The following is a 27,299-nucleotide window of genomic DNA, read 5'->3' on the forward strand; positions in this document are numbered from 1 at the left end:
TTGCAAAAAATAAAATAAAAGAAAAAATTCCACAAAGAAACATTTAGTTTAAATATCAAACTTTTCTTTAGTTTTAATTTAAATGTTTCTACAAAAATAGAAAATATTTGAGCTAAACGTATTGCCCTGCCTGACCCAAATACCTGCCAGTGGTGTATTTGCACTTTCGTCGCATTTGAACATTAGTCCCTTGGCAAATAGTTAATAGCAGCAAGATAATCTTTTAGCTTTGCAATGAAACAAAGGTTCAACTGTTGCAATAGAGGTAAATCGCTGAAATGAAAGTAGTTTAGTTTTACAGTGCATTGCAAAAGTATTCACGTTCCTTAAACGTCACTATTTACCACATGACAACCACAAACTCCAATCTGATTTAACGTGACAGATCAACACAAAGTAATGTATAACCGTGAAGAGGAGGCAATCTTTATACTTTTAATGTATGCAAATCTTGGAGAGCAAAAAACTTGGAGTCGATTTGTGTTCACCCCCTTTACTCTGATAATTGTAAATAAAATTCAATGCTTTCAGAAGTGACCTAATTACTACCCAGAGTCCACCTGCGTGTATTTTAACCTCAGTACATTTAAAACTGTTCTGTGAGGGCCTCAAAAATTTGTTAGACATCATAAGTGAACAACACATTGAAGAACTAGGATGGAATATAAATACCCAGCAAGCTTTTCAAATATTCATTTAAAACAATTTTAAAACGATGTGTTTGTTTTTTTGTTTTTTTTTAATTACCCAATAATGTGATGCTTTAAGTTGGTCCATTTCATAAGCAAGTTTTTGACCGTAAAATGGCAAAATGTTGTTCTAGAACAAAGGGAAGGAGAAAGTGGGAGAATGAAAATTACATGGAATTTGTCATTTTCTGACTGATGAGGTGCTACGATGGAGACAGGTGCAGAAATGGACGTTTGTCTTATGTAGGAGAGCCTCTGTATAAAGAAACAGAACAAAGACAAAATGATAAAGAGACGGAGAGATGACTGGATTAAAGGATTTAAAATCCCATCAGAGCCGCCGTGTCATTAAACTTCTGGACCTGCAAAAACCCCTCAGGGACTGAGGCTCATTCAGAAAGTGTGTCACAAGCAGACACACTTTACAGGCTGGATACAAAATACACATTTATTCCCGTCCAGCAAGGAAGAATACACACATTCATCATAAGCATGAATATGCTATTATGTGCTCTTGATGACTTATTTTAACTTATACATTTGAATTTATACATTTTAATTTAAGCATATGATGAATGTGAGCAATGCATAGTTTAAAACTCACTTTAAACTGACTCAGTTTGTATAAAGTACATTTTGCCTTCTTATGGGAACTTATAGTAGTCAAAAAGCATGGATAAATATTCAAGGATGCACTTCAACAACATGGTTTCTTCATGAGGTCTGAGTACTGATAAGTAAACAAGACAATAAAACAAAACAAAACACGTCGTACCTCTTTTTACTCTCAACTGCCATCTAGTGGGGAACCAGTGTAATTTTGTCTTTGTATCCTTTTACTATATTTTTTTATGTGAAAACAATAATAATTACAAGTAAGAACTCAAAAATACTAATACTGACATCACTGTTAAAATTTTTTCCCCACACAAATGTATTGTACAAAATACTCAAAACTGCTAACTCTGGTTATTTTCTTTTTTCCGCTTGAGGCTTGCGATGCCACATTCAATATCCCACTATTTTTTTTAGATGCCAGTTTGGAAAGCAGTTCTGAAAGTGAAAAGCATGCAGCCTATCAGCTTCAGGGAAAGAATAGCCTAATCGTGTGAATGAAAATAACCCAAGTCCTCTTCTAATCCCTGCCTATCCCTTTTTTATCTGTGGATTCAGAGCAGGCGGAGCAGTTGGCGCTGTGAGCCTCGAACCACCACCATGTACCCGACGTTCCGTTATACCTTAATTGCTGCTCTTTAATTAATTGTAGTTTAGTCTCGTAGAGCTTTAGTTGCTTGCAGATAGGGGGGAAACATGAGCCGGCACTTTGCTCCTGCTTTTTGCTTGGCTTTAGTTTTTTTCCCTGTTTTAAGCACATCATGTCCTGCACAATGCAGCTGCTTCTTTCACAAGTTAAGTGACGGATCAAAGGCAAGGTAAGTTATTTTAATTTAGTTTGCATTGGGAGCTGTTACATTTGTATTGCATGCCAACTGCTTTTACTGTTGCTTTCTACAATTCAGTCACTCTGTAATAAACGATTGCCCTGCGCTGTTCTTTAATCTCCTTTGCTTATAACTGAACAATAGGTTACCACCTTTTCCCCCAGAATGATTGCATTTAAAAAAAAAAAATTAAAACAAAAGCTTATAGATACCTAGTTTTTCTGCAAATATTCACCGATAAGCTTTCCAAGTTCAAATTTCATAATTATTCTTGGATTTATTTTCAGGCTTAAAGTAATCACAATTCTACTTTTTAATTTTTTTTTACAGGAGTGTGCTTTGCAATGACCCAGAGATCACTGTGATTCCTCCGAACTTCCCATCCGACACATCAAAGCTACGCATAGAGAAGACCGCAATCACGCGCATCGCCAGCAACAACTTTCACTACCTCAACAGCCTGGAGTTTCTCTGGATGTCTTTCAATTCCCTGAACTCGCTTAATGAGGACAGTTTTCGAGGCCTGTACAACCTGGATGAGCTCAGGCTGGATGGAAACTCCCTCACTTCCTTCCCCTGGGAAGCTTTGAGTGACATGCCCATCCTGAGGCTCCTCGACTTGCACAACAACAAGATCTCCTCTATCCCGGCCTCGGCCACCATTTACATTAAAAACGTCACTTATCTGGATTTATCCAGCAACAGCCTCACAACCCTTCCAGCAGAAGCTCTCACAATGTGGCTGAGCGTGAAGCCTTCCCAAGACTCGGAGTCATCTAAGCTAATTCTGGGTGAGGATCAAGCTCTGACCGTTTAGGCTACTGGAAAGTTTTCTTTTTAGAGCTGCTCTCTTTGAGTTAGGGATTAGTCTAACTATAGTTCTTCTCTGTAGTGTGTCAGGGTGTTTGACTAATTCTGGACTTGATGTTATCAAAGCTTATAGCATTTGTTCATTGCTGGTTCTGCAGGTCTTCATGATAACCCATGGCTGTGTGATTGCCGACTCTACGACCTGATCCAGTTTCAGAAGTCCCCCTCATCATCCGTGGCACTTATTGACACTCGGCTGAGGTGCGCTGATCCTGAGAGCCTGTCTGGGGTTTTCTTTACTGAAGCAGAACTTCAGAGGTGCCAGGCCCCCAGGGTGCACACGGCTGTGGCTCGCGTTCGGAGCTCACTGGGCAACAATGTTCTACTGCGGTGTGGCACTGTTGGGGTCCCCATTCCGGACCTGTCCTGGAGCCGTGCTGATGGCAAGAAAATGAATGGCACAGGTGAGTTCAGAGCAGTTACTTTTGTCCAACACTAAATAGCAGAGAGATTAAAGTTCTTCCCTTGTGTGTCACAATTAACTCTATTTGTGTATTTGTTGGATTTTTCAGTTCAGCAAGAGATTTCAAAGGAAGGCATCATTTGGTCAATTCTGAGCGTCCCTGCAGTCTCCTACAGGGATTCTGGGAAGTATGTGTGCAAAGCCACCAACTTTGTGGGCTCTGCGGATGCCATCATCTCCTTGGTGATCACTGATTCCATTCGGTCGGAGGAAGCAGTCGGTGGCGTTTCTAAGAGAGGCAGCAGAAAGAAGCCTGGGAGCGTGGGAAGAGCAGCTTACCAGGAAAAACTCATTGCGAGATATGTTCCACCACCCACCAGTACTGCAGCTCAACCCATCATTGAACCTCTTAATGGCAAAGGAGTGACTGGGAGATATGAAATTGAGAGCTACAGTGTTTCTGATGGAAATTCTCAAGGACAGTCCAAAGATTCTTACCCTCTAAAGTCAGGGGAGGTGAGTCAAGGTTTAGGCAACTTGGTGGCAAATGCTTCGTCCCTACAGCAAGTTCCCGAGAAAAGGGTAGTGCGATCGGTGAAAGTGATTGGGGACACGGATCACACCGTCTCTTTGAACTGGCGTGCCCCCACAGCCATAAACACCACCGAATTCAGTGTCCTATATGCCGTTTTTGGTGAGAGAGACATGCGTCGTATTAATGTGGGTGCCGGAAAGAACCGTATCACCATTGAAGGCCTTGTACCAAAGACAAAGTACATAGCATGCGTTTGCGTCAAAGGTTTGATTCCGAAAAAGGAACAGTGTGTAATCTTCTCAACGGATGAAGCTGCCAGTGCCAGTGGCACACAGAAGCTCATTAATGTGGTGGTGATAACTGTTGCATGTGTGATTGCAGTCCCCCTGACTCTGATCGTGTGCTGTGGGGCAATAAAGAAACGTTGCCAAAAAATGCTGGGGCGGCAGACAAAAGACATACAAGACTCCTACGTAACATTTGAGACTCTTGGTCCTGGAGGCAAGGCTAAAGGGACGGAGGGGGAATATCTGACCAGGCTAAACCCAGATGAATCCAACAGGCTCCTGTCGGCGAGGTCAAGTGTTGATTCAGAAGCTATAGCGAGGACTGAGGGGCCGCCTAATGAATACTTCTGTTAAAACGGAGCAGACAGTGTCAAGAAGATGCACTTTGTTTTCGGGGAATGTTTATCGATGAAAGGACTGGACTGGTCAGAGACTCAAATGGACATTTTGGAGTTGTCTCTGTCATTAATGGTCAAAAGAGATTAATTTACAGCCTTGACAGGAACAAAATCAGTAATTTCTTTGACTGAAAAGGGAAAAGAAAAAGAAAAACAAAGACTGGTTTTAATATTGTGTATTTATAAAAAAAAAAAAACTTTTTTATTTGTGATGCACTATTGAAAGTGATGTTTTTTCCAAGAAAATTCTCTTGATGTCCTCAACTCTTACCAACCCAGTCAGTTATCTTTTTTCACCCTAAGAGTAACTTCTGCTTTGTGTAAAGTATGAAATATAAAAGGAAAAGTTTAGAGCACCAACCGTTTGTTTAGCCTGTTTTGCATGTCAGCACACAGCATAATGTGCCAGACTGGTTGTTGGCTCAGAAACTTAAACAACAGTGCATTTCATAATATGTAAACATTTGTAATCTCAATGATATACATATAACAACTGAAAATAAATATTTTTTTATATTTAATTGTGCTTATAAGCTTTTTTCTTGATATCTCTCCATATATTGATGTAAACTCACAACATTATAAGTATTAATCCAATCATACCAATGGATCAAATGTTAAGTTTCAATTTCAAAATTGATGTAGAATATTTTTTGTGCTTTTTACATATAAGTCTAACCTTACAGAACAGCCAGAATGACATAACCGAAAAACATTATTAGGAGTCACACCAGCTAAAAAAAAAAAATGCTAATGCCATATTAGAGCATCACTTGAAGCCCAAAAGTTGAATTTGTAAATGTCATGGTGCCTAAAAGCTAAGACACTATGTTTGTTACTTGTCAAGAGGTTAACCTACTTAATATAAGTTGCTCAAAAGTTGACAGAGAAATATAAAACATACTTTACTATCGTTTGTCTACCTTTACCTCTTCTTTCAAATGATGACTCGAGCAACCTGAAAGGCGGCCAGTGTTCAGATTATTGAGGTCAGATTACAGTACTTTCCAGACATCTGTCTCACCGCGGCCCTCCCTCTCAGCGCCGTTAAGCCTGACCGGCTCGGGCCCACTGAGTACAGATGGGCCTCCTATTGTCACGCTTTGGTTGGGTTCAAATAAATTAAATTAGACCAAAGAGAAGCATTTTGAGGACACACCTGAAAGAAAAATCCCAAAATGATCAAAATACAATTGAAGGAGTGAAGGAGACGTGTAAGATTTCAACAGATCTGACAATGTTTTTGAGACAAAGTGGACCACTGCTATAAATACTCATTTTGTTCGTCTCACATGTCATTTGGTGTCTTAGGCATTGCGTCAAGGGAGATTAAGGTAATAGGCTTTCTTCCACGCAGCCGATAGGCATGTTCTGCTCCGACTGGCCTGCTTCACATGCTCATCCAGCAACATGGACGTATTTTGTGCCGTGTTCGGGGTGTTCTTTGTATTTGATATCATCACCCCTGGATTCTCTGCATGTCTGCTGGGTTGCTCCTGCACTAATGAAAACTTGGGAAGGTAGGCAATCACTTAGACTGTAGAAACATCTAGTATCTGATGTATCAAAGCTATGGGCTAGTTTTAAGAATGTTAAATGTTTCTTAAAATGTTCTATGGAAGACAAACAAACGTCTCAAAAACTGAAAATATTGACTAATTTGAGAAAAAACTGCATCTACTTTATGAACTTCAGAAATAGATGGTCTTGTAAACACTTTGCCATGTATTATTCTAGGTCTTTGCTGTGCATGGAAACCCCCATGGCGCACATCCCAGAGAACATCCCTGATGATTTTACTAAAATCCGAATTGAAAACTGCCACCTGACTGAGTTACCCCAAGGTTCCTTCTCTCAAGTTCATGCCTTAGAGTTCCTCTGGCTAAATTTCAATGAGATCACGCTGATGACCATCAAAAGCCTGGAGGGCCTCTCCAACCTGACCGAGCTAAGGCTACAAGGCAACAAGCTGACTTCGATACCATGGACTGCATTTCAGAACACACCGAGGCTCAAAATTTTGGACCTGAAGCACAATCGGTTAGATGTGTTGCCGGAGCACGCTTTGAGATACTTGCCTGCACTGACCTACTTAGATTTATCCTTCAATCAGCTTAGCATCACATCAAAGGAAGTGTTCACAAATTGGCCTCTTTATCAAATAGCAGAGAAAGCGTGGGGAAAAGAAGGTCTGGTCTCCAATGTGGTCTTAGCGCTACATGACAACCCCTGGTCGTGCGACTGCCGCCTTAAAGGTTTCGTTGAGTTCATCCGTAAGGTGAGCCCTCCCGTCATCCTCATGAACTCTTACTTGAAGTGCTCTGGCCCAAGCACCAAAGTGGACAAATATTTCCATGAGGTCCAGCTGAAAACCTGCATGAAACCGCTGGCCTCAGCGGCAGAGTCTAACGTTAGTTTGTCTCTGGGAGCAAATGCAACGCTGACATGCCAAGTCAAAGCCAGGCCACTTTCAAACATTCAGTGGATGTATCCTCTCAAGATCATCAGAGGATTTGCTTGTAAGTCTTAAGTTTCAATTATTACAAAATTAAAAGAAATGTGAACTCATCTTACATTTATATTTCAAACTGCTGTCGCATTACCCGACATGGGACCCTTTCACATCACCATAGGAACTCAGTCGGATTGGCCTATCACAAAATGTCACACTTTCATCTGGTTTGGGCCACTTTCACACTGTTCTTTGGAAACCACTTGCATAGCGTCATTTAGTTTTAGCAGCTGTTAATTGGGAAAGTATTGTCTGCCATATGCACTGACCAGTAAAGAAAAGAGGAAAGAAGAAGCAGTCAATCACCCTTTGTCCTGGTTGCTCACAGCAAAAATAAACAGTGGAACAATACCAAATCTGCACAGATTTAGGATTTGGTGTTATATCCTAAAGAAAGCAGATTACAATTGTAAAAAAAAAAAAAAAAACGGAGATTCATTTAATTGAAACCAAAAAGCTGGGGTGTGAAACAGCTGTAAATAAAGGGAAGATGTTGATTTTTGTTAATTCTAATGTAGTAGATTGATGTCTTTTTCTTGTATCCTTGTAGCTACCCAAACTCAGGTAGATGAGGAGACCCTCACATCCCAGCTGGTGATCCCGTCCGTGCACCTGGCGGACCGCGGACTCTACACTTGCATGGCAAACAACTTCATTGGCAACTCCTCTGTTGGTATCTCACTCGACATTGATTCCCCCATTTCTTCAGCTCCTCTTCCTCCACCCGTACCCATGCTGTCATCTAATGACAGTCCCCACATTGACATCCGCATCGCCAAGCAGACTGTCTATGGCATCACCTTGGAGTGGCATGCCGTGACGGACAATCCAGCAGAAACTTGGTTCACCGTCCACTTTGGTAAATACGATTCACCCAAGAAAGAAATGATCTTCATTGGCCCTGGCATAAACAGTTACTCAGTCAGCGACCTGCTTCCTGTCACCAAATATGAGGTGTGCGTCACCCTGAAAAACCATCCCCCCAGAGAGGGCCAGTGCATCGTCTTCGTGACAGGTAGCGACATTAGTCAGCTGGAGCAAAGGGAGAGACTCATCCACATCATTGTCATTGTGTGTGCCATGGTGCTGGCAGTGCCGGCAGGCATGTACGCATGCACCACGGAGGCCAGGTTCAGCTGCGTGGATCGCTGTGTGGATCTGTGGAAGAAGAAGAGGAGGCATGCTGAGGATGCAGAGGGATCAGAGAGGCAGAACACCTTTGACAGCCTGCAGGCAGCCAGCGATGAAGCTCTATATAGGGACCCAGAGGAAAAACCAACAAAGAGGCGAAAATCTGAAGACAGGTGCAGAGGGGGAAGTGCTGCTCATCTATACTAGAATCAATGTGGGGAAACTAAATCTCCCGTTAAGAAAAACATTTACCTTTAGCTCCAGTCTGTGCCTTCTTACAGCGTTAGTCTTTGTATCAAGCCTAAATTGCTTTAACATTCAGCCCAAAATAATTTTAAATGTAATAATTTTGTTTAATGATTATATAAAACTTGAAAAGTTTAGAAAACTTAAAAGTTCCTATATCAAATGTAAAAGAAAATCCAAAAATGTTGCCCAGAGATTAAACATGCCTTTCTTCCTTTGCTGATACCCTGTGTGTCCTGTATTTATATATACATGTACAAAATGAAGTATTTTGAGTACTCTTTCCTGTTTTTTATACTGCACTGTAAGTCATAATGAATACTTTGTTATTCCTTTGTCACAGGTTTGTGGATACATTTTATTATATTGCTTGTGTGTGATTTTATGGGCATAGTGTGTTGCATTTTGTTATGAATAAATATCGTATCTTTTATCGTTTCTTTTTGCAGATCTCTAAATGTGAAGTCTTATAAATGGTATGCAGGATTTTTTATCTGGATTAAAGAAAAAACAAATGCTGAGACATACTCGGATTGTTCAGCACAATCACTCAGAGGATTTGTTATATAAGCGGTATGTTCATGAATTTATACATACTCAGATTAAAGTGAATTTCCATCCGAATCCCAGTCAGGAGGATATGATATTTCTATTTAACAGCATCTCTTGAGTGCACCGAATTTTAATTAGGACAAAATATCTGGCTTTTTATCTGAAATAAGGAACATCTAGAAACATTTTGAAATACTTATGAATTTATTTCTTGAAGGTGGTTGTTCGTCGTTCCAAGGTGGAAAAAGAACAGTTGAAATGTATAATTGACAGAAAAAATAAACAAAATAATTTAAGAATCCAGGGGATGATGAAAGTGAGGAAGCAAGAGGGCTGGTGTATGAAGGTTTTAATGCTTTCATTTTCCCTTATAGGATTCAGACTCCAGCAAAAATTAAATGTATTATAAAAATAGGAGTCTGCAGTGACAAAGAGTCTATTTTATTGGAAACGCTGCAAAGTGTTTTGTATTATACATCTCTGGTTGAAATCTGTAAAAACATTATAGAATGTTAAGTAAAAAGAGATAATAAATAAACAAGACACACACACACACACAGTTGTGTTTTCATCACTTGTGGGGACTTCACATTGACTTCCATTAATTTCTACAGCCTAACCCTTACCTTAACCTTTATCCTAAATCTACCCATCACAGACCTAACCACTAACCCAAAAATAACAATTTCCCTCATGGTACATGTACACACACACACACACACACGCACACGCACACACCAGATTTGACCATTCACCTACAGAATGTGGTCTTAAATTATTGTTTCACCCACTGTGAGGTATGAAATGTATTTTCAATTCAGTTTCTAATTCATACAGTTGATTCATGACCAGAGAAATCTAAACATCTTATTTCAGTAATTATTTGTTAGAGTTAAATGTTTGCGTATAAAGCAGCAACAAGAGCAATATTCTAAAAACACATTCCTGCCAGTTGTGTCAGGGGAGTAACTGGAATGACCTTAGTAAATTTTTCCACACAAAAAGTCTCAAATTGAATTACTATTTTTTAATCACAAGGATTTAAATAGGTTTCAGTCATGCACAGTCTTTCATTTTTCATTATTGCACTTTTACATGAACATTAATATAACTGAACACAGCTTACAGAGCAGTCATCCAGCCTCTACACAAAAACACATCATAGATCAAAATATGTTCAAATATTTATTTAAAATCAAAACAGTACAAAGACAATATAAATTTTTTCAAAGGACCAGGCAAGTTAAAGTCATATTTATCGTATATAGTTTATCTCAACTTATTTGAAATAAGTATAAGTTAAGAACTACTCAGATACAAGTTATGGTTACAGCAATGATATTTTCTTTGCCTATATTGAAAGGCATTTGAGAATGAGATGGAAAGTATCCATGCACAGCTTCTACATGTTTGACAAAGACGCTCCAGATAAACATTTATTTAAATACAAATCTCTCAGCAATGCGACGCCAGCTTGGAAATTTCAAGCGTGACTAGCTCTCATCAACAATTCCCCACTAATAGACTTAGATTTCTTGTAGTCACATGGTTAAAAATAATACAGCGCTTTACACTTAAAACGGATGCATGTTCATTTATATAAAAACATTTTCTTTCCTAGAATTACTCAAGCAGGCTCATGTTACTACAGTGGCACATTGTCTTCATACAAAGGAGCAACTTCTCGGCTTTTGAAGCGGCTGATGTAACACAGTAAAAATATCAACACACAGGTCCTTCAGCACTTCATTGTAAAACGTTGCCATGTGGTTTTAGCTGCATGCTCCATTGAGCGAAAACACACCTTTCAGTAATGGGAATTTACCAGGTAAAAAATAATTTTTTGTCCTGAAAACACTGCACATTTGTGAGCATTACACTTTTCGGGATGTTATGCAACTGATGTACAGACACTAAATCTTAGTAATCCTCTCCTAGGACAATTTACAGTAGTGCTTCTTACTGTTGAGATCACATAATCCTCCTCAAGATGTCAGTGTGGTGAATTATTTGCGACTGCACCACTGACTCTCCACACTTCTCTAAGTCTAATACAGTGGAGGACAAAGTGCAGCCTACTTCTTTGATGTCTGTTAAGACTTAAATGTATGACAAAAAAAAAAAAAATCCAAAGTTAGATCCTTCTACCAATCATCACGACGGCTGCATGTAAGATAAGAGCACAGAGCCATTGACAAATGGACTGAGCGACCCTTAAACCAGATGTGTTTGCAGTTCTGTTTAATAATACCCTTGGTTATTCTCGTTAATCTTCTGCTCCAGCTTCATTTTAAGCTCAGACACCAACGCAGAACTGATGTTTCCCTCTTTGCGGCGGCCAGGCTTTGCCTTCTTTGAACCTTTGTAGGCCAGTGCACCAGATATGGTTGGGACCGCCCGGGGCCGCTCAATAGCCCGAGAGCTAGAGGGAGGCGGAGGGGGCAGACAAGGAGCAATAGGAGGTGGAGGCTTCAGCCTGGGGCTGCTGGTTTCCTGCGGTGGTCTGCTTTCTGGGTCACTGATCAGAAACTTCTCTGCTGGGCTGGACAGCTTGATGACAGGGATCTTGAATTTCCACGTCTGCTGGTCCCTGGGTCGCTTCTTAATGATGCGTCGGACTGGCATGATTCTGTTTGACTTTGAGTTGCGCATGTACATGACCGTGGAGATCATCACAGTCACTCCTACCAGTACGAGAATGATAAAAGCGACAATGCCTAAAGCTCTCAGAGGATTGTCCCTACTTTTCATTAAAAATGCTGCCATTGGCCCCTTGAGAGGAGTCTGTAAAAGAGCACAAATACAATCAAGTTGAACCTGAATCAAAGGTTTGGTAAAGCATTCTTACGGAGCATGCAAGCATGAAGGATGGACGCTGCAAAGCACTGACAGAGGAGGCCCAGGCAACATGTCTACCAGTCAAGCAAACAGTTTCCCACTCGCTCTCATTCTTTACTCTGCTCTAATAAATACAACTGCTGACACAAAGCCTAGAACTATTGTTACTAGATGTTGGGAATACGTCTGGCAGTGCGCTGCAATGGGGATTTTCTCTGACTGCTTGGGAGTAGCAAGAACAATTTCTTTTGACCAGAAATGTGGTGCTTATGTGAGGAATTAGACACAGAGACTGGTGCACTTGTTGGCACCCCTGGTAAAGATGTATAACAAACTTAAAGAAAAATGACATTTTTGTTGAAGCTGTATAATCTCCCGCCTAAAATGTTAGAAAAACGCAACATTTAAATTGAGCACAGTTACACTTGGAAGACTGTGACAACCCTAAAATATACAGTTTCTGTTTTGATTTTGCACGTTTTGGATCATGATCCATTTGGAAAACCCAATGATGACCCAGTTTTAACTGACTTCTCCTTCACTGCATATGATGGCAAGATAAATATGGGTCCTCAAAAGAATGAGGCCACACTATATCTGCAACCCAGGAAAAGAAAAAGTCTGTTGAGGCCTCAATAATTCTGTCAAAACAAATTTAAAGTTTATAATATGATTTTTTTTTCTCTCAACTGATTAAATTATTTTAAATTATAAGTTGGATTTTTCTCAAATTTGCAGTATGAGATTATATGACTGTGGTAAAAGGTGATATTGTTTTGAGACTTCATCTTTATCAGGGGTGCACACCTTTAAAATAAATGTATTTTTAAAAAATCACTTAGTCAAGTCATGTTCATAGGTTTAAAAATTATATATATATATCTTGTCTTATATATTTTTCAGTTTTTTGTTATAAACATAGCAAATATAAAAACACGTAAGAAAAAAACAAAAACATTTTCAAATTGTTACAGTACTCTTTTACAGACAACAACCAGCTAACCAATGCTTGGAGCTGGGTCTCGAAGTACCGGCTCTGTCTCACTTCATTCTGCGGATCACTTTGATATAGTTACTCTCGGGGTTGATTCTGGACTTTTTCACTGCGTTACAGTACAGGATTGTGGAAATGCAGATGGTCAGTAAAATGAGCGACGTGATAATGCTGGAACAAATTCCAAAAACCGTCAGCGGACGCTTGCTAAGGCCCATGAAGTATGAAACCATTCGACCTTTGACCTGGAAAAAGCACGACCACAACACAGAAACAAAGCCAAGAACATGATGAACGGCGACAAAATGAATATACTGTGAAAACATGGTGGGTTAGGAAAACACAAACTTGTGTTTAATGGCTATGAACTTTAACAAATGTATCATTTTTATATTTTACACAAACGAGCAAGACAAAAAAAAAATCAGGTTGCAAAAAGGATGGGGCTTGTGGAGATGGAGATAAAACAAAGTAGCATTAGCATAATAAGGATGCTCTCTGCTTCATGCTAACCTGCCTCCAGCTACAGCTCAGGCATGCAAAAGGAGGAAGAGGAAGGATGCTGCGAGTTAGAACAAAAGCCTTACCGCCTCTGTGATATCGATGTTGACCACAGCTGTGGTGCTAAAGGATGGGGATCCCCGGTCCCTGGCCTGGACCACCAGAGACCACTTGCAATCCTTCTGCTTGGTGATATTGTGCACAATCTCCATAGACTTGATGAAAGGCTTCAGCTGGATCTCCCCTGTGTTTGCATTGATGTCAAATGCGTTGTCGGGATCGGCTGTCATGATGGAGTACTCGATGACGTTGTTAGGAGACTCTGCGTCCTCGTCCACGGCCTGCGTGAAGGAAGAGTTGCAGTGAACATGTTAGTTTTTAGGTCTTCCCACAGAGTCTCAGTTCAGTTTAGTCCACGCCTTGGAACCCTTGAAATACCGGGACATTTTAGGGCACTATTGCAAAAAATATTTAGAGAAATGAATATGGAAATAATTCTATAGCAAGTAAATTCAGCTTTCTTCGGCGACCAACTCCTAGAGTTTATATTTGTATATAATGATTAGAAAAAATGTACCTGAACTTTGACAGGTGTCCCAATGATCATGGTCTTCTCTTGAAATTCCTCATCAAACTCCGGAGGATGGTCGTTCATGTCAAGGACGCTGACAAAGACTTCAGCGATGCTGTACTTGCCTTCTGAATCTTCCGCCTTGACGTAGAAGTTGTATTTTGACCTCATCTCTGCGTCCAGACTGGTCCAGGGTTGTGTGATGATAAGGCCTGTTGATGGGTGGATGGCAAATCTGCAGACAAGACAAGATTAGCTACTGCATGAGTCATCGTCAAAAGTGTTTTATTGTGTGTGACCATCTTAAACTACTGGACAGAACTTGGAACACCTTGCAAGGTATCTTTAACATTTTGACAAACAGCTACCACCACCATGTTTTTTTTAAAGCTTATACAGTATATCTACTAATAAATAACGCAGACATGGACTGTATTTAGTAATTAGATAACTTCTAAAATCATTGGTGTTAAAAAATCTCTGCCTTTGGCTTTAAATTGTAAGTATCCAATGTTTTTTATGATTGTATTGATAGCGCCCAATGAAAAGAGTTTACCATTTGGTTTTACAATACGTACGATAACATAAACCAGGTGATTTTCTGTCACTGACAGATTTAATACCGTTAATTACTCTGTACTCGTTTTATTGATTTTCATAAAAAGAGAATGAAAGAGATGTGAGACTGTATGAGTCTTGGCTTTATTCTAGTTGCTGGCCCCTCATTAGGATTTTTTGTTTTTAACCAAAATGATTTTCCCTGAATAAAAACTATGCTTAAAATAATAATACAAAATCACATAAATACTTAATTTTAACAAATGTAAGTCGGATTATTATTTTTTCTTTAGTTGAGCTCTCTGCAATCTTATCTGGTTGACTTTTCTACATTTTCTTCTCAGTGAAAATTCACAAGTTGCTTTGAAACTGATAACTTTCGCACAATTAATGTTGATGTCTGCAGACGAGCATAAATTCTCACTTTTGCTCTGCTGCGCGTTGCCTGGCGTTTCAAAGCTACCGTTTTCTGCAGCTCCAGCTGTCACATCGCATGTTAATTGGCTCTGCCTACGTGAGATGAGGCCAGGATGGCTATTTTTAACCCTCCAATCCAATTAGAAGATTAGCCGGCATCTTGCAGCCATTTTGGAGTAAGCTGTTTGAACAGTACAGTAAAGACAGGCTTCCACGGTTTAGTCTTTGACAAAACGTTGAATTCAAACCAGTATTGCTGTTGTCGAGCCTACCAAAATCTCCGTACTTTAATCTTATGTGGAAGTGAGGAAATGTTATATCTGATCGGTGATGTAATAATAAACTGGCAGGAATAAAAGGTTTTTAACTTACAAATCTGATCCTGATCCATAAATCGTGTATTTGACTTCACCCCAGGAACCAGAGTCTGGATCATTCGCCTGGAAGAAAAACAATGTAGTACAGAGTGTTAATCCGTTATGCTTTGTAAAATGTGTACACTTTGAAGTTGTTTATCCAATAATGTGCATGTTATATTGTCACATTTGAACACTATGTCATGATATACGCTGTGATTCCTTGAGTTTGGAATTCATTGTGGTCTTTTTAAACATTTCATATGACTTTCACTTGTAAAACAGACATTTTGTTCCAGGTTTTTACTTTGTTTCTTTAATTAAAAAACAAACAAACTGCTGAACACAGTTAGGAAGTAAACAAATGTGCAGTGCTCTGAAAAGGTATTTGTTCTGATTTTCGCACTTAAATGTTTCAGATGATCAAGCAAATTTTAATATCAGACGATGACCAACATGAGTAAATAATAAAAAACAACAGTAAATTATGTTTTCATTTATTAAAGGGGAAAAGCTACCCAAGCCAACCTGGTGATGATTGAAAAATAAATTGACAAAGATGCTTATATCGTCTTGACAAAAAGCAACAAAGTATAAGAAAATAAAAAAGATTTTTGTAAATAACAGCTGGGATGCAAATACTCAATGAGTTTTGGTTATAAAATCTTAGAACTGCTGGGGGGAAGGATCTGCGGTAACGCTCCATTGTGTAACTAGAATGCAGCAGTCTGTCACTGATATAAATTTCCATTTAAGCAACAGTTTTATGCCTGGAGCGGGAGTCACTGTCCAACAGTGATGCTAATTCAGCCAGGTGTTTTCCACTAACTGCCCTCGAGCAAGGGGACATTCTAGGACATAGCTGGCCTTCCTGATGAGCTTATCAAACTGTTTACTCTCAACCGTGGATAAGCTGCTGCTTCAACAAACTACACCGCAGGATTGGTGATGGTGTCGACAGAGAGTTAAAAGGGGTGTTTAGGAGCACCCTCTGCTCTCCAGAAGACTTCAGTTTCCTCAGCAGATAGAGTTTGCTCTTACCCTTCCTGTAAAGTCCAATTTCTTGTTCAGGTGAACCACCAGGTGCTTTTAAGAGCCCACTATCTCAACGTCAATGTTCAGTTTTTAGCCATTCAGAGGTGGTATGTTTTGGATCATCGTCACAAACTGCTGGACAAACATGCTTCTGCAGAATTTATAGCCGTCTAGTTTCTGATGGATAATGACCCCATCGCCATATTTGACTGTCAATATGATCATCTGTCTGACACTGTTTGATCAATATTACATACAGCTTCCAAAATGTCTACACATAATATTTTCACCCAAATTTTGGAAATGATCAAAATGTCTATGAGACGGTTTTACATGTAGCTGTTTTGACCTGGGAGCTCTCCAATGGATGCCTTTATTGCCCGAACCCTTTCTTATTGTTGGATATTAAGCACTGATATTAAGTAATTTTAACCCTTTCATGCATAGTGGTCACTGCAGTGGACAGCTGTCTAAAAGCCATTTTCTTGTGCTTCTTGTGGATTTTTATGTTCTAAATGCACACAGACCACTGAAGTGGACGCTAATGCATCTTAAAATACACTATCAACTACTGGCCATCAGCTGCAAAAGCAAGAAGTAATTTTTGTTAAATCCAATATGGCCGACAGACAAAAAAGCATGCCGACGGACCCGGTCCCTCCTCCTACTGTAGACAACTCCTGCAGGTCAAAAAAAATATTTTGACATCAGATAACCCCTAAAGAACAATACTACTGATGTATTTTTCAAATAAACAACTTTGTATGTGGAGAAAATTACAATTGATCACCTACAAAAAATATTAAATAAAAAAGATTTTTTTTACAACATATTTTTCCCCAACTTTTTCGTATACCTTAAGAAAAAAAATTGAAAAAAAAAATAAAAAAAATTGATGCATGAAAAGGTTAAGTATTTTTTGATGATGTGAAAAATATAAGTAAGGGTAAAAATTTTTTTTCCACATTATACAGAATATCAAAAATTAATTTTGATAATAATACATTTTGTATATTTATTATGTAAAAATTTATACAAGTTTGTGTGCATAAATGTGACCAGAGCAGAGTTTAACCAACAACGGACTCACTGTGACAGACAGGACACTGGAGCCGCCGGGGGAGTTCTCAGCCACTCTGGCGATGTAGTACTCGGACGTGAAAACGGGGACGTTGTCGTTTGTGTCCAGCAGGTTGATCACTATGTCGGCTGTCGCACTGAAACGCTCAGGAGTGTCAATCTCTACCGCCAGCAGCTGGAGAGAGAACCGGACAAAGCGACGGGTCAGTTTATTTTATAGTTCAATTGTTTACAAGAGGAGAACATTTAAATTAGCTCCGAGTCATATTCACGTTATATTCTGGGGGGTTTACACATTTAGATTCTCATGAAACATTTGGTAACTGAGGAATAAAATAAAGAACTCAATTTTTGTTTTGAATTGCTTCTAAAATGCTGGATGTGAGACTTGCTACTGATTTTAAAACATTAATTTGGAGATTAATTTGTTGCTTGAAAAACCATTAAAATAAGTGTGACATTCAACGCAGCTTACATAATCTCACACTGAAACTTGATTCTTTGAGGAATAATTATAACGTGACTCATAATTTGCCCATTTCTTTCAGCCTGTGACCTCTACATGTTTTATTAGAATTACAAACATTCAGAAGGATGTGACAGGAAGTGAAGAAAAGTGTTAAAAACTACAGCACAGTGGCATCTTTTGGTCACTGAATCTTCATAACAAGTTTTAGATATTGTATATATGCTATGCAGAAAAAAAACTTTTTCTGGCATGTTTCCATAATAAAAATATTATGGAAAAGTGTTTCATGGCAGTGACTTAAAAACATTAGAAAAGTCTGGACTACAAAAAAGGCTTTTCAGAAAGGCAAGGCTTCTTTAAACCAGAATTAATCTGGTCCAAAATAGTTTTGGCTTCGTTATTCTTTTGCACGCACAAAACATTATATAACTCGTCGAAACTAGTTTAAAACATAAAACATAGTCTCTGTAAGCACAAGTACAGTTTCTATGACACTCCTACTAAAATTAAATTGTACACTGACCAGAGTTTACCTTAAAAGATAGGGTTGGTCCCTTTTCAAAGTCTATACCAGAAGCGTCCTCCACAATGATGGTCACCTGCGCTTCATTCAGGACCGTCTGGGGAACAACTCGAAGAACTCTACTGGGTCCCACCAGTCTCAGTTTAAATTTAGCGTTTGCCCCCTGAAACGGTCAGAAATGTCTAGTGAATATAGATGTTTTAGAAATAAATACCCATATAAAAGGGTAATTATGATGCCAGATGGAGAGAACAAACATAACGGTTGACAGATTTCCTGAATATCTTTTGTTGCATAATCAGCTTTACTTGAAATGTTGGATATTTACGTAATGCTGAAAGATGAAAAAACCATCTATATTTAGGAATTGATCCATTCATTTGATGAAATGTTGGGGATGAACTCACCTGATCAGAGTCGTTCACTGTGATCTTGAAGCCTCTGAGGATCTCTCCAGCAGGAGGATGCTCATACATGGTGACCTCAAACTTGCTCTGGGGTCCATTTTCTCCATAAAAAGTAGGAGGGTGGTTATTAAGATCCACCACCCGGACAGTCACTGTGGTGACGTCGTAGTCTAACAGCTGGTTGTTGGGTCCGACCTCAGATGCCTGGAGATCAACACGTGTGAGAGATTCACTATATTTACAGTGTGTTGCAAAATGTTTTCATATTTTCGTCATATTTCAATTAAAGTCCCGTATGCCTTTTTTGAGATTTTGTGTGAGAGGAAAGCAAAAGGTTATATAATTGTGTATTTGTGGACTGGAGGGAAAATGAAACTCAATTTCAGTCATATAGATCGACAGATTTTCTTTAGGAGTATCAGAGTAAATGGTGCTGGATACAAATGTTCACCACAATTTTCTGATTTAGATGCTTTTTTTTTCAAAATGGTGAAAACCACGTGGCTCCACTTTGCTACTGTGTTGCAACACAACTACTTTGTGTTGGTCAATCAGGCTAAAATCGGGCAAAAATATATTGAAGTCTGTTCTTGCATATTAGAAAACGTAAAAATAAATTTAAGGTGTAAGGATTACAGAATGAAGACATAATGCAGTACACTTAAAGTGCACGTTGACGCCACACTTTTCAGATTTTTTGTTGGAAATTTTTTTTTATCCATTCGTTATTTTAGTTCTACGTCTTTTAATCACATAAAATCAAGTCTGTGATTTACAAAATGAGAAAAAGTGAAATTTTAGTTTATTTAATTTTAGTTCACTTCTGGTTACTTTTGCAAGGCACCGTTTGTCTGAAAGGTGGCTACACCCAAAAAATGTGATTGTGAGAGGAATAGAAAAAAAGGAAGTCACCTTCACTTTTATTTCATAGAGTTCATTTTTCAGCAGAGATGGAGGAGTTGTTAGAGAAACGCATCCACTGGTGCTGTTTATCTCAAAAACACCATCACTTCCTGGAAAACGGGGATGAAAACAAGTCAAATAAAGTAACGTGGTATTATTAACAACAAGAAGCTCAACTGGAGATATTTTTTTGTGAATTTTCATCCTTACCATTCACAATGGAATAATGGATAGGGTTGGGATTGCCTTGATCCCCGTCTTTAGCAGACACTGTGTATATTTCAGACCCCTGAAATTAGAAAAAAAACAAAAAACGTAATGGGTGAAGAAAGAAACAATATTGTAAAATTTATGTTGCATATGGAGAGCAAAGGTCTTACAGGGACCGAGACTTCGTAGATGTACCCAATGTACGGGGTTCCCACAAAGGATGGGGGCATGTCTTGGGCATCAAGGACATTGATTGTTACAGTAGCCGTGGAGGTCAGCACCTGGTGCCTTCCTTTGTACTTCCCACCTCCATCCTGTGAAAGCAAAGGCACTTCGCTGAACTCAAATTATTCTGTTTAATACAAAACAAAAATACACTCGAAAATACACAAAAAAGGTTCAACTCTCAGTGGACGTCATTTTCAAAGTGAGGTCATTCAGAGAGAACTGCTGACAAGTGACTGACTGCTGTCACGACTCTATAAAGTTATGGCAGGAGATACTAAAAAAAAAAAAAAAGAAAAAACTTTTTTGGCATGAGACACACTGCAAAAAAGTCAAAAAAAGCTTTTCAAATATTTCTTCAGTAAGTTATAAGAAACACAAAATGACTTTCATACTTCTAAACTAACTTATTCCAACTAGAGGTTTCATCAAAATCATTCTAATGGATAAAAACTCACTAAGATATATGGGTATAAATATTATTCTGCTGTATTTTGTTTTTATTAATGTTTATCAATCAGACCTTTCTAACACATCAAGCATTTATGACAAAAAAAAACTCACATCAAGAATAAAAATAGACGTCTATAGAAGCTGTCACAGTATTCCTGCAAGTGACAGAATTGTTGGCAGGAACAACTCTCATCACTTTCCAAAGCAGCTAATTAAATCTTAGCAGCTTTAACATTGATTTAGTCATCAAGGCCTTGCTTAGGTATTGCAGTATAACATACATCAAAAAAGACATGACTTAAATGTGCAATGTTTCCACGACAATAGATTAGTGACTCCTAATGACTGCTGGTTGAGTGAAAACACCTGCTCACCTTTGCGACCACTGTGACAAAATGTGTTGGTGTGGTCTCGTAGTCCAAAGTCTCACCAGGTTTCACTCTGAGGATCCCGCTGTGTCCATCTATAGTGAACTTGGCAAATGGGGAACTCTAAAGATTTAAGAAATCAAACAGTTACTGGGACAGAAACAACGAGAAGCAGTCAAGCTAATGCTAATGCATCATTTGCTCTCAGCAGTTTCATCCATGGACAGTTTGATTTGACATTTAACACATGAATTATAACAAACACAGCACTGCTGGCATTTGGGCCTACACCAGATCTGACCTCCCATTAAGCTCTCAGTGCTTTGCCCAAATGTAATTGAAATTTAATCCACTAAAGTAACGCTATTTCCAGACTGCTCTCTTTGGTATCAGATTAATCTTTCTCTTTGTCGCTGTCCCATCGCTCGGTTCCTCCGATCCACATGGCAGCACAGCTCTCATGATGACAGCTTGACCTCTGTTCCTAACCCTGAATGTTAGACCAGCTGCTAGCGTCACCATATGCGAAAAGACGATGCGTGCTTTTAAACTGAATACAAAACAACAAAACAATAGTAAACATAAAACTAAAATGTAAAATAAAAACATAAAAACAAAAACTTTATAATGTACTCCAAACAAGGTTTTGGAAACAGAAATGTCAGGACAAATTGAATTGTTTGAGAATTCGGAGGTCGAAAGCCACAAAGAGCTCATTTGTCGTCGATCAACATTAAATTCAGCTGGATTCCTCAGAAGAGGTGGTGAGGGAGGTGTGACGAGGTTATCTTCTTGGGTTACTTCCTGCGCAAATAAAAGCTGTTGCAGTTTAAATATGAGAGCTTTTTCTAATTGATATGGGAGTGAAGATAGTAGATTCAATGCTTTTACAATAAAAAGGCTTGAAATTCTTTGGGAAACATTTGTTTGTGTGCACTTTACAAACAGGAATCATTGTTTTTGCTATAGAAAGTACTCCTGGCTCAGGTCCTCTGTGTGTAGCTGCATTTCAGGACAGAGTTAACCCTTCCATTTAGTTTGTGTACTTTTTGTTCTTCCATCCATAGAAGGTACTTCTTGGTCAGTTCTTCTACATGCAGTTATTCCTCTTTTCTAATGAAGCTACTGAAAGGGAAAGTGTTGCTACTATTTGTTTTTCCTACTCATACAAAACATTTCTGGCTTAGTGATTCTGCATTATATGTGTCTCTTAGCCTCCCAACACACAACTGGTCAATTCAATCGCAGAGGCCTCATGCAGAGGCAGGTTTTTCAAGCGGTTCTCTCCATTAAAACAGAGTGGTTTCTCCCCACTGTTGCCATGTGCTTGATCAAGATGAGGGAGTTACATATAGAACCAAAGTAAAAACATAAATAAAACGGAACAAACAGCATTCTGAAAAGTTACCTGTAGATAATAAGAAACGCTGCCTCCTGAACCCAAGTCCTTGTCTATAGCATGGACTCTGTAGATGCTACTTCCCGGAGCAGTGTCCTGATAAAGAGGCTCAGCTTTATTGTCAGGTTTCAGACACAACGGTACAAATTGTGTATTAATTTAGCATGTTACCTCTGGAACATCAGTGATAAAAGGCAGACTTTGAAATTCTGGCGGCTCATCGTTGGCGTCTGTCACAAACACTCTCACAGTCTCAACAACCTGTGGACAACAAAAATAAATACTTGTCTGTGACTAAAAAGAACTTTATTTCTTATTGTAAGTCTGAAAATGATAAGGAAAAAAAAACTTTTATGCTTTAAGACTTTAGCCATTACAGATAGGATTCAGTTATGTATTATTTTCTAATCACATTGGTTTCAATTTACATAAACAGCCAAAGTTATAGAAAGATAAACTTCAGAAAGCATGGAAAACATAATTTAACCTTGCAGGGTTAAACTTTTAGGCCAATTAGTCACAATCCAAACTGTAACTAAACTGGAGGGAAAGTATGTTGTTGACAGTCACTCACTTTGCTACATACAGAAAAATATGTAGCAAAAAAATATCAGAACAGAAAAAAATGATCTAAACGAGTGAACATAAATAAAAACATTCAGAAAAAAGTTAAAAATTATGTTCTCCAATTAGATTTAAGAGGAAACAACACTACGTTACCCAATAAAACTCTCTGTTTTCTATGTTAAGTCGGCAACATTGTGCATAATGATGACAACAACTCATGTACCACTTCTAATTCAATTATTACATTCGTTTTTAAGTTATTGCATTTGTTTTTATCAGTTGTCACAAGTATGGTAAATTAGCATGGTAAAAACTTTTTATGTATAATTTCTGGTGACCCTGATGAGACCTTACACCCAGTGTCTTCATGGCCCAAAGCAACCACACAGCAGGGAACCACTGCTGTGTGCTGCAAGTTGTTCAGAAACAATAATAATCGAGCAAACTAAATCTACACAGCAAACTTACTTTGTTGCGTCCATCTGTTATGCTGACAATCACTGAGATTTCATCTTGTTTCTGGAGAAAGAAGAGGATTACTGTTTTTGTTCTAGCTTGCTTTAAAATCTAACGTGTTCGTCAGCAGGCTCACCTCTCTGTCCAGCTCCTGAATTAGAGTCACGTTTCCCGACTTGGGCTCCACCCTGAAATATTCAGTGGAGCCTTTTTCAAATGTGAGGCCGTATCGCACAGGATCCCCCTCTGGATCTGTCCCGTTCAGGATGTATATCTGTGTTCCTGTCAACCACCAAACACGGGTGCAAATTTAAGGCTGCATGCAGGAAAAGCATGACTTGAAGTTCATGGTTAGTTTATGAGTAGGTAAGTCAGATCAGCTACTGGATGAATCATTTTTATTTAGATGCTTTCTGTCCCAATCATCCCTGTCCTGCAGAAGGAATAAATTCCCACAGCTTGATGCTACCACTGCCATGTTTCATGTTAGGGATGCATGTACATTTTGTATGTAGGCCAAAGATTTCAATACAAACGCTTGCCAGGTGCATTTTTTTGTATTTTTATTTGCAGGATTGAAAATTGTGGCTCAGCTCCATAATTATGCATTACTTTGTATTGGGGGTATGAATACTTTTGTAAGGCACTGTGTTGTTTTCTTCCTGCGATGCTTCCACGTGCGTCACAATCCTAAAGGTATTATAACTGCGATAAGCCGCAGCGCCGGTACATATTCGAGAAATTTCAGACTTAACCAAACAATGTGCATTGAATTTTATTTTTTCTCTGCCATATGTCATTATAAAATGTGTCACAAATTATCCAGATCTTAACATAAAAAGGTGGAAACATTCAAAAACACAGTGGACGTACCAACAGGTGTGTCCTCAGAGATGCTGAACAAGGCCATGTTCCCACTTATGCTGCTAGGACCGTTGTCATAGAAATATGGAGCATAGTCTGACTGCCCTGTATGACAAGACAGATAAATAAGGTGAATAAAATCGTCTGAGAAGGAAAAAAAATAAGCGAAGAAAGGCATTCCATGCACTCCACAAGTAAGATAAATAACACAAATCATATAGATGTTATTCAAGATTATGTTCAAAACATCGATGAGTATTCTTTACGAATAACTTTTATGTGTGTACGGAATAAGAACAGCTGCAGTCATTCGCCAAAAACAGCAGAAATCCTAGACAAGAGTGGGAATAATGGAGTCATATCCTGTGTGTGTTATGCTCTCTGTATGAATATACAGCTCTGGAAAAAAATTAAGACACCATGAAATTATCAGTTTCTCTGATTTTACTTTTTATAGGTATATATTTGATCAAAATGGACATAGTTCTCTTATTCTATTAACTACTGACAACATGTCTCTGAAATTTCAAGCAAAAATGTTGTATTAATTGGCACAAAATGAGAAATGGTCACAACAACCAAAACATGCAATGCTTTCAAACCTCAAATAATGCAAAGAAAACAAGTTCATGTTCATTTAGAAACAATAATACTAATGTTTTAAGTCAGGGAAAGTTCAGAAATCAATACTTGGTGGAATAACCTGGAGGTTTTCAATGGGGTTCAGTGCAGTGAGCTCTTCATTTTTCCCAGAGCTGAATATATATGCATAAATATAAAGTTTTATTGGATAGTTTATGTGCCAGAATCATAGCGCAACATAATCAAAGAGGATTTTACCAGAATCAGCATAAGAAATAATTTATCCATGCATGAATTCAAGTTTAATTGTTGAAATTCAAATGTATATATCAAAATACGGTGAAGTAAATAACACACAAGCAGCCTGAACAGTTTACTGTAAGATGGACATGCCCTCTTTGTGCTAGAGGATTAAGCAGATAAGAGCAAGGCAAGAAGTCTTAACCACACACACACACACCCACACACACAATCACACACACAAGCAAAAGAAAAACAACAGTCTTACCCAAACTGTAGTGAAGTAGCAGGAGGAACATGAACGCGTGCGTTGTCTTGTATTTCTTCATCCTGGCGCGGAGCTAAGGCTTGGCTGGCTCATGTGGAAGGCTTGGTGGAGGGAAAGCGAGCGGTGAGTGTCGTGCCCTTCTGGAGATGTCTCAGCAGGCTCAGAGAGGAGAGGCTGGGGCAGATTCTCAGGCACTAATCCAGTGACGCATCCCTTCTCTTTACAGGCATCTTCTGCCTCGCTGCATGGGCTCCAACCTATCCGGGGAGGCAACAGATGCAGAGCTGGGAGTTGGGGTTTCACACGTCGCGGTGTGAAAATTACACTTCTGCACACACGTGACAATCTGTACATGGGCTGCCTGCATCAGTGATTACTGCCAACTCAGTTTCTAGCGCGCCGTTTAGTTTTGTGACAGGGAGTCGCATTATCAGGTGCACTGGGTTTCACGTGTTGCGAGCCAGAGCCAAGAGACTCAACTGACCTGTGTGTTTACTTAGGTTAAACACGTCACATTTATGTTTTTTGTCTTGTCACACCATACCACTTTCCTGAATGAAAGACTTCAATACCAACAGAAAAACTAACCACAGGGCTGTCTAATAGAAATATAACTAAAAAACAAACATATATATTCGTTCAAGTTAATTTTATTTCACAACTTTATAAGTAATGACATCTCTAAAATAATGACTGAACATTTACACATCTACAGCAAAAGTTAAAAGTAGAAGAAGCTGAAAGTGTGACAAATAAGGCTGTGAAAATCCATGTTTCTTTACACAGTGAGGAAGACGGTATTGTATTTTGCTGTCTGATTTTTAAAAACATTTTTTATCTTGAATGGCACTTGTGTTTTATAGACAATAACTCAAATTCATTTGTGTAAATGACCCAATTATATTGGTAACACTTTATTTGAAAGGGTGTGCATAAGACTGACATGACACTGCCACAAACATAACATCTGTCATGAGCATAAAGAAGTCTTTATGAATGTTTCTGACCGTTGTCACGAAGTGTCATTAGGTAAATAATGACACTTTTAATGCAAAGTTGCTCTAAAAGTTGGATTAAAAGTCCATTGATAGTGTCAACTTTGCATGATTTTGTAAATTATAATTTAATGCAAAGTTGGCATTTTTAATGGACTTTCAAKGCAACTTTTAGAGCAACTCTGCATTAAAAGTGTCATTATTTACCTAATGACACTTCGTGACAACGGTCATAAACATTCATAAAGACTCCTTTATGTTCATGACAGGTGTTATGTCATGTTTTTGACAGTGTAATGTCAGTCTTATGCACACCCCTTCAAATAAAGTGTTACCCATATGTTCCATTTGTTCAATTAATGAAAAAACGTAGAATTGTTCATAATCTGAAGACATACTAAGAAAAATAAAAAAATTGTTGCATGCTGAAAATGATGCTTTTCATTATGCGTGGTTGATGACAGTTGTTAAACGTCATGCTTTTTATTTTTGAACACTGTTTTTCACCTTGGCCGGAAAGGAGAGAGACAGAGAGAGAGATACACACAGAGAGAGAGAGATACAGAGAGAGGTTTTGCACCTTGTCTGAAAGGTGTCGAGCGAGTGAACAGTTGTGTGACGTCTCAGAGAAGTGTGTGAACTGCACTGACTCATGCTGAGGTGCAGAGTGTGTACACCTCCTGTATTCACAGCTACAAAAATAGTCTCCAGCTGAATATTAGTCAGTAAGCAGAGAAAGCAGAAGAGGTGGAGAAACACAGTGAGGATAATAGGATATATATCAGACAAAAATTACCCATTTTCTTTGAGTCCTTGCATGCACCATCGCAGGAGATTATTACACGTTACACAGTATTGTTAAACTTTTGTTTCATTCAAGAAAACATTAAATTCTTGATCCAAAGGTACTTAACATTTAGATTTTTCTTGATCGAATACAAGATAATTTAAGGCC

The 27,299-nt window shown here is 38.7% G+C and overlaps 3 protein-coding genes across 4 annotated transcripts; 2 read left to right on the top strand and 1 right to left on the bottom strand.

The window, feature by feature from the left end:
- Positions 1-1,855: 1,855 nt before the first annotated feature.
- lrit1b (leucine-rich repeat, immunoglobulin-like and transmembrane domains 1b) lies at positions 1,856-5,142 on the top strand. The gene is made up of 4 exons (XM_008436873.1): positions 1,856-2,122; positions 2,462-2,922; positions 3,100-3,405; positions 3,514-5,142. The coding sequence occupies exons 1-4, from the start codon at positions 2,001-2,003 to the stop codon at positions 4,578-4,580; spliced, it is 1,956 nt and encodes a 651-aa protein (XP_008435095.1). The 5' UTR covers positions 1,856-2,000; the 3' UTR covers positions 4,581-5,142.
- A 710-nt stretch (positions 5,143-5,852) lies between these two features.
- Positions 5,853-8,951, top strand: LOC103481440 (leucine-rich repeat, immunoglobulin-like domain and transmembrane domain-containing protein 2). Its single transcript, XM_008436874.1, has 3 exons — positions 5,853-6,144; positions 6,362-7,143; positions 7,687-8,951. Exons 1-3 carry the CDS (start codon positions 6,035-6,037, stop codon positions 8,472-8,474), a joined length of 1,680 nt encoding a protein of 559 aa, XP_008435096.1. The 5' UTR covers positions 5,853-6,034; the 3' UTR covers positions 8,475-8,951.
- A 1,286-nt stretch (positions 8,952-10,237) lies between these two features.
- On the bottom strand, positions 10,238-26,327 carry LOC103481441 (cadherin-related family member 1-like). Of its 2 annotated transcripts, XM_008436876.2 has the most exons (18): positions 25,350-26,327; positions 24,269-24,364; positions 23,532-23,677; positions 23,408-23,458; positions 22,544-22,633; positions 22,382-22,468; positions 20,980-21,096; positions 20,098-20,241; positions 19,928-20,006; positions 19,727-19,827; positions 18,815-19,018; positions 18,418-18,570; positions 17,426-17,590; positions 15,317-15,384; positions 13,976-14,204; positions 13,485-13,739; positions 12,907-13,142; positions 11,761-11,849 (listed from the first exon to the last, which is right to left on the bottom strand). In XM_008436876.2, exons 1-17 carry the CDS (start codon positions 25,408-25,410, stop codon positions 12,945-12,947), a joined length of 2,244 nt encoding a protein of 747 aa, XP_008435098.1. In that variant the 5' UTR covers positions 25,411-26,327; the 3' UTR covers positions 11,761-11,849; positions 12,907-12,944. The 2 variants fall into 2 exon arrangements, with proteins under 2 accessions (XP_008435097.1, XP_008435098.1); XM_008436875.2 differs by lacking the exon at positions 12,907-13,142 and having other exon boundaries at positions 10,238-11,849.
- Positions 26,328-27,299: the final 972 nt, after the last annotated feature.

The sequence above is a fragment of the Poecilia reticulata genome, linkage group LG19 (genome assembly GCF_000633615.1).
Source record: "Poecilia reticulata strain Guanapo linkage group LG19, Guppy_female_1.0+MT, whole genome shotgun sequence".
Classification (NCBI taxonomy): domain Eukaryota; kingdom Metazoa; phylum Chordata; class Actinopteri; order Cyprinodontiformes; family Poeciliidae; genus Poecilia; species Poecilia reticulata.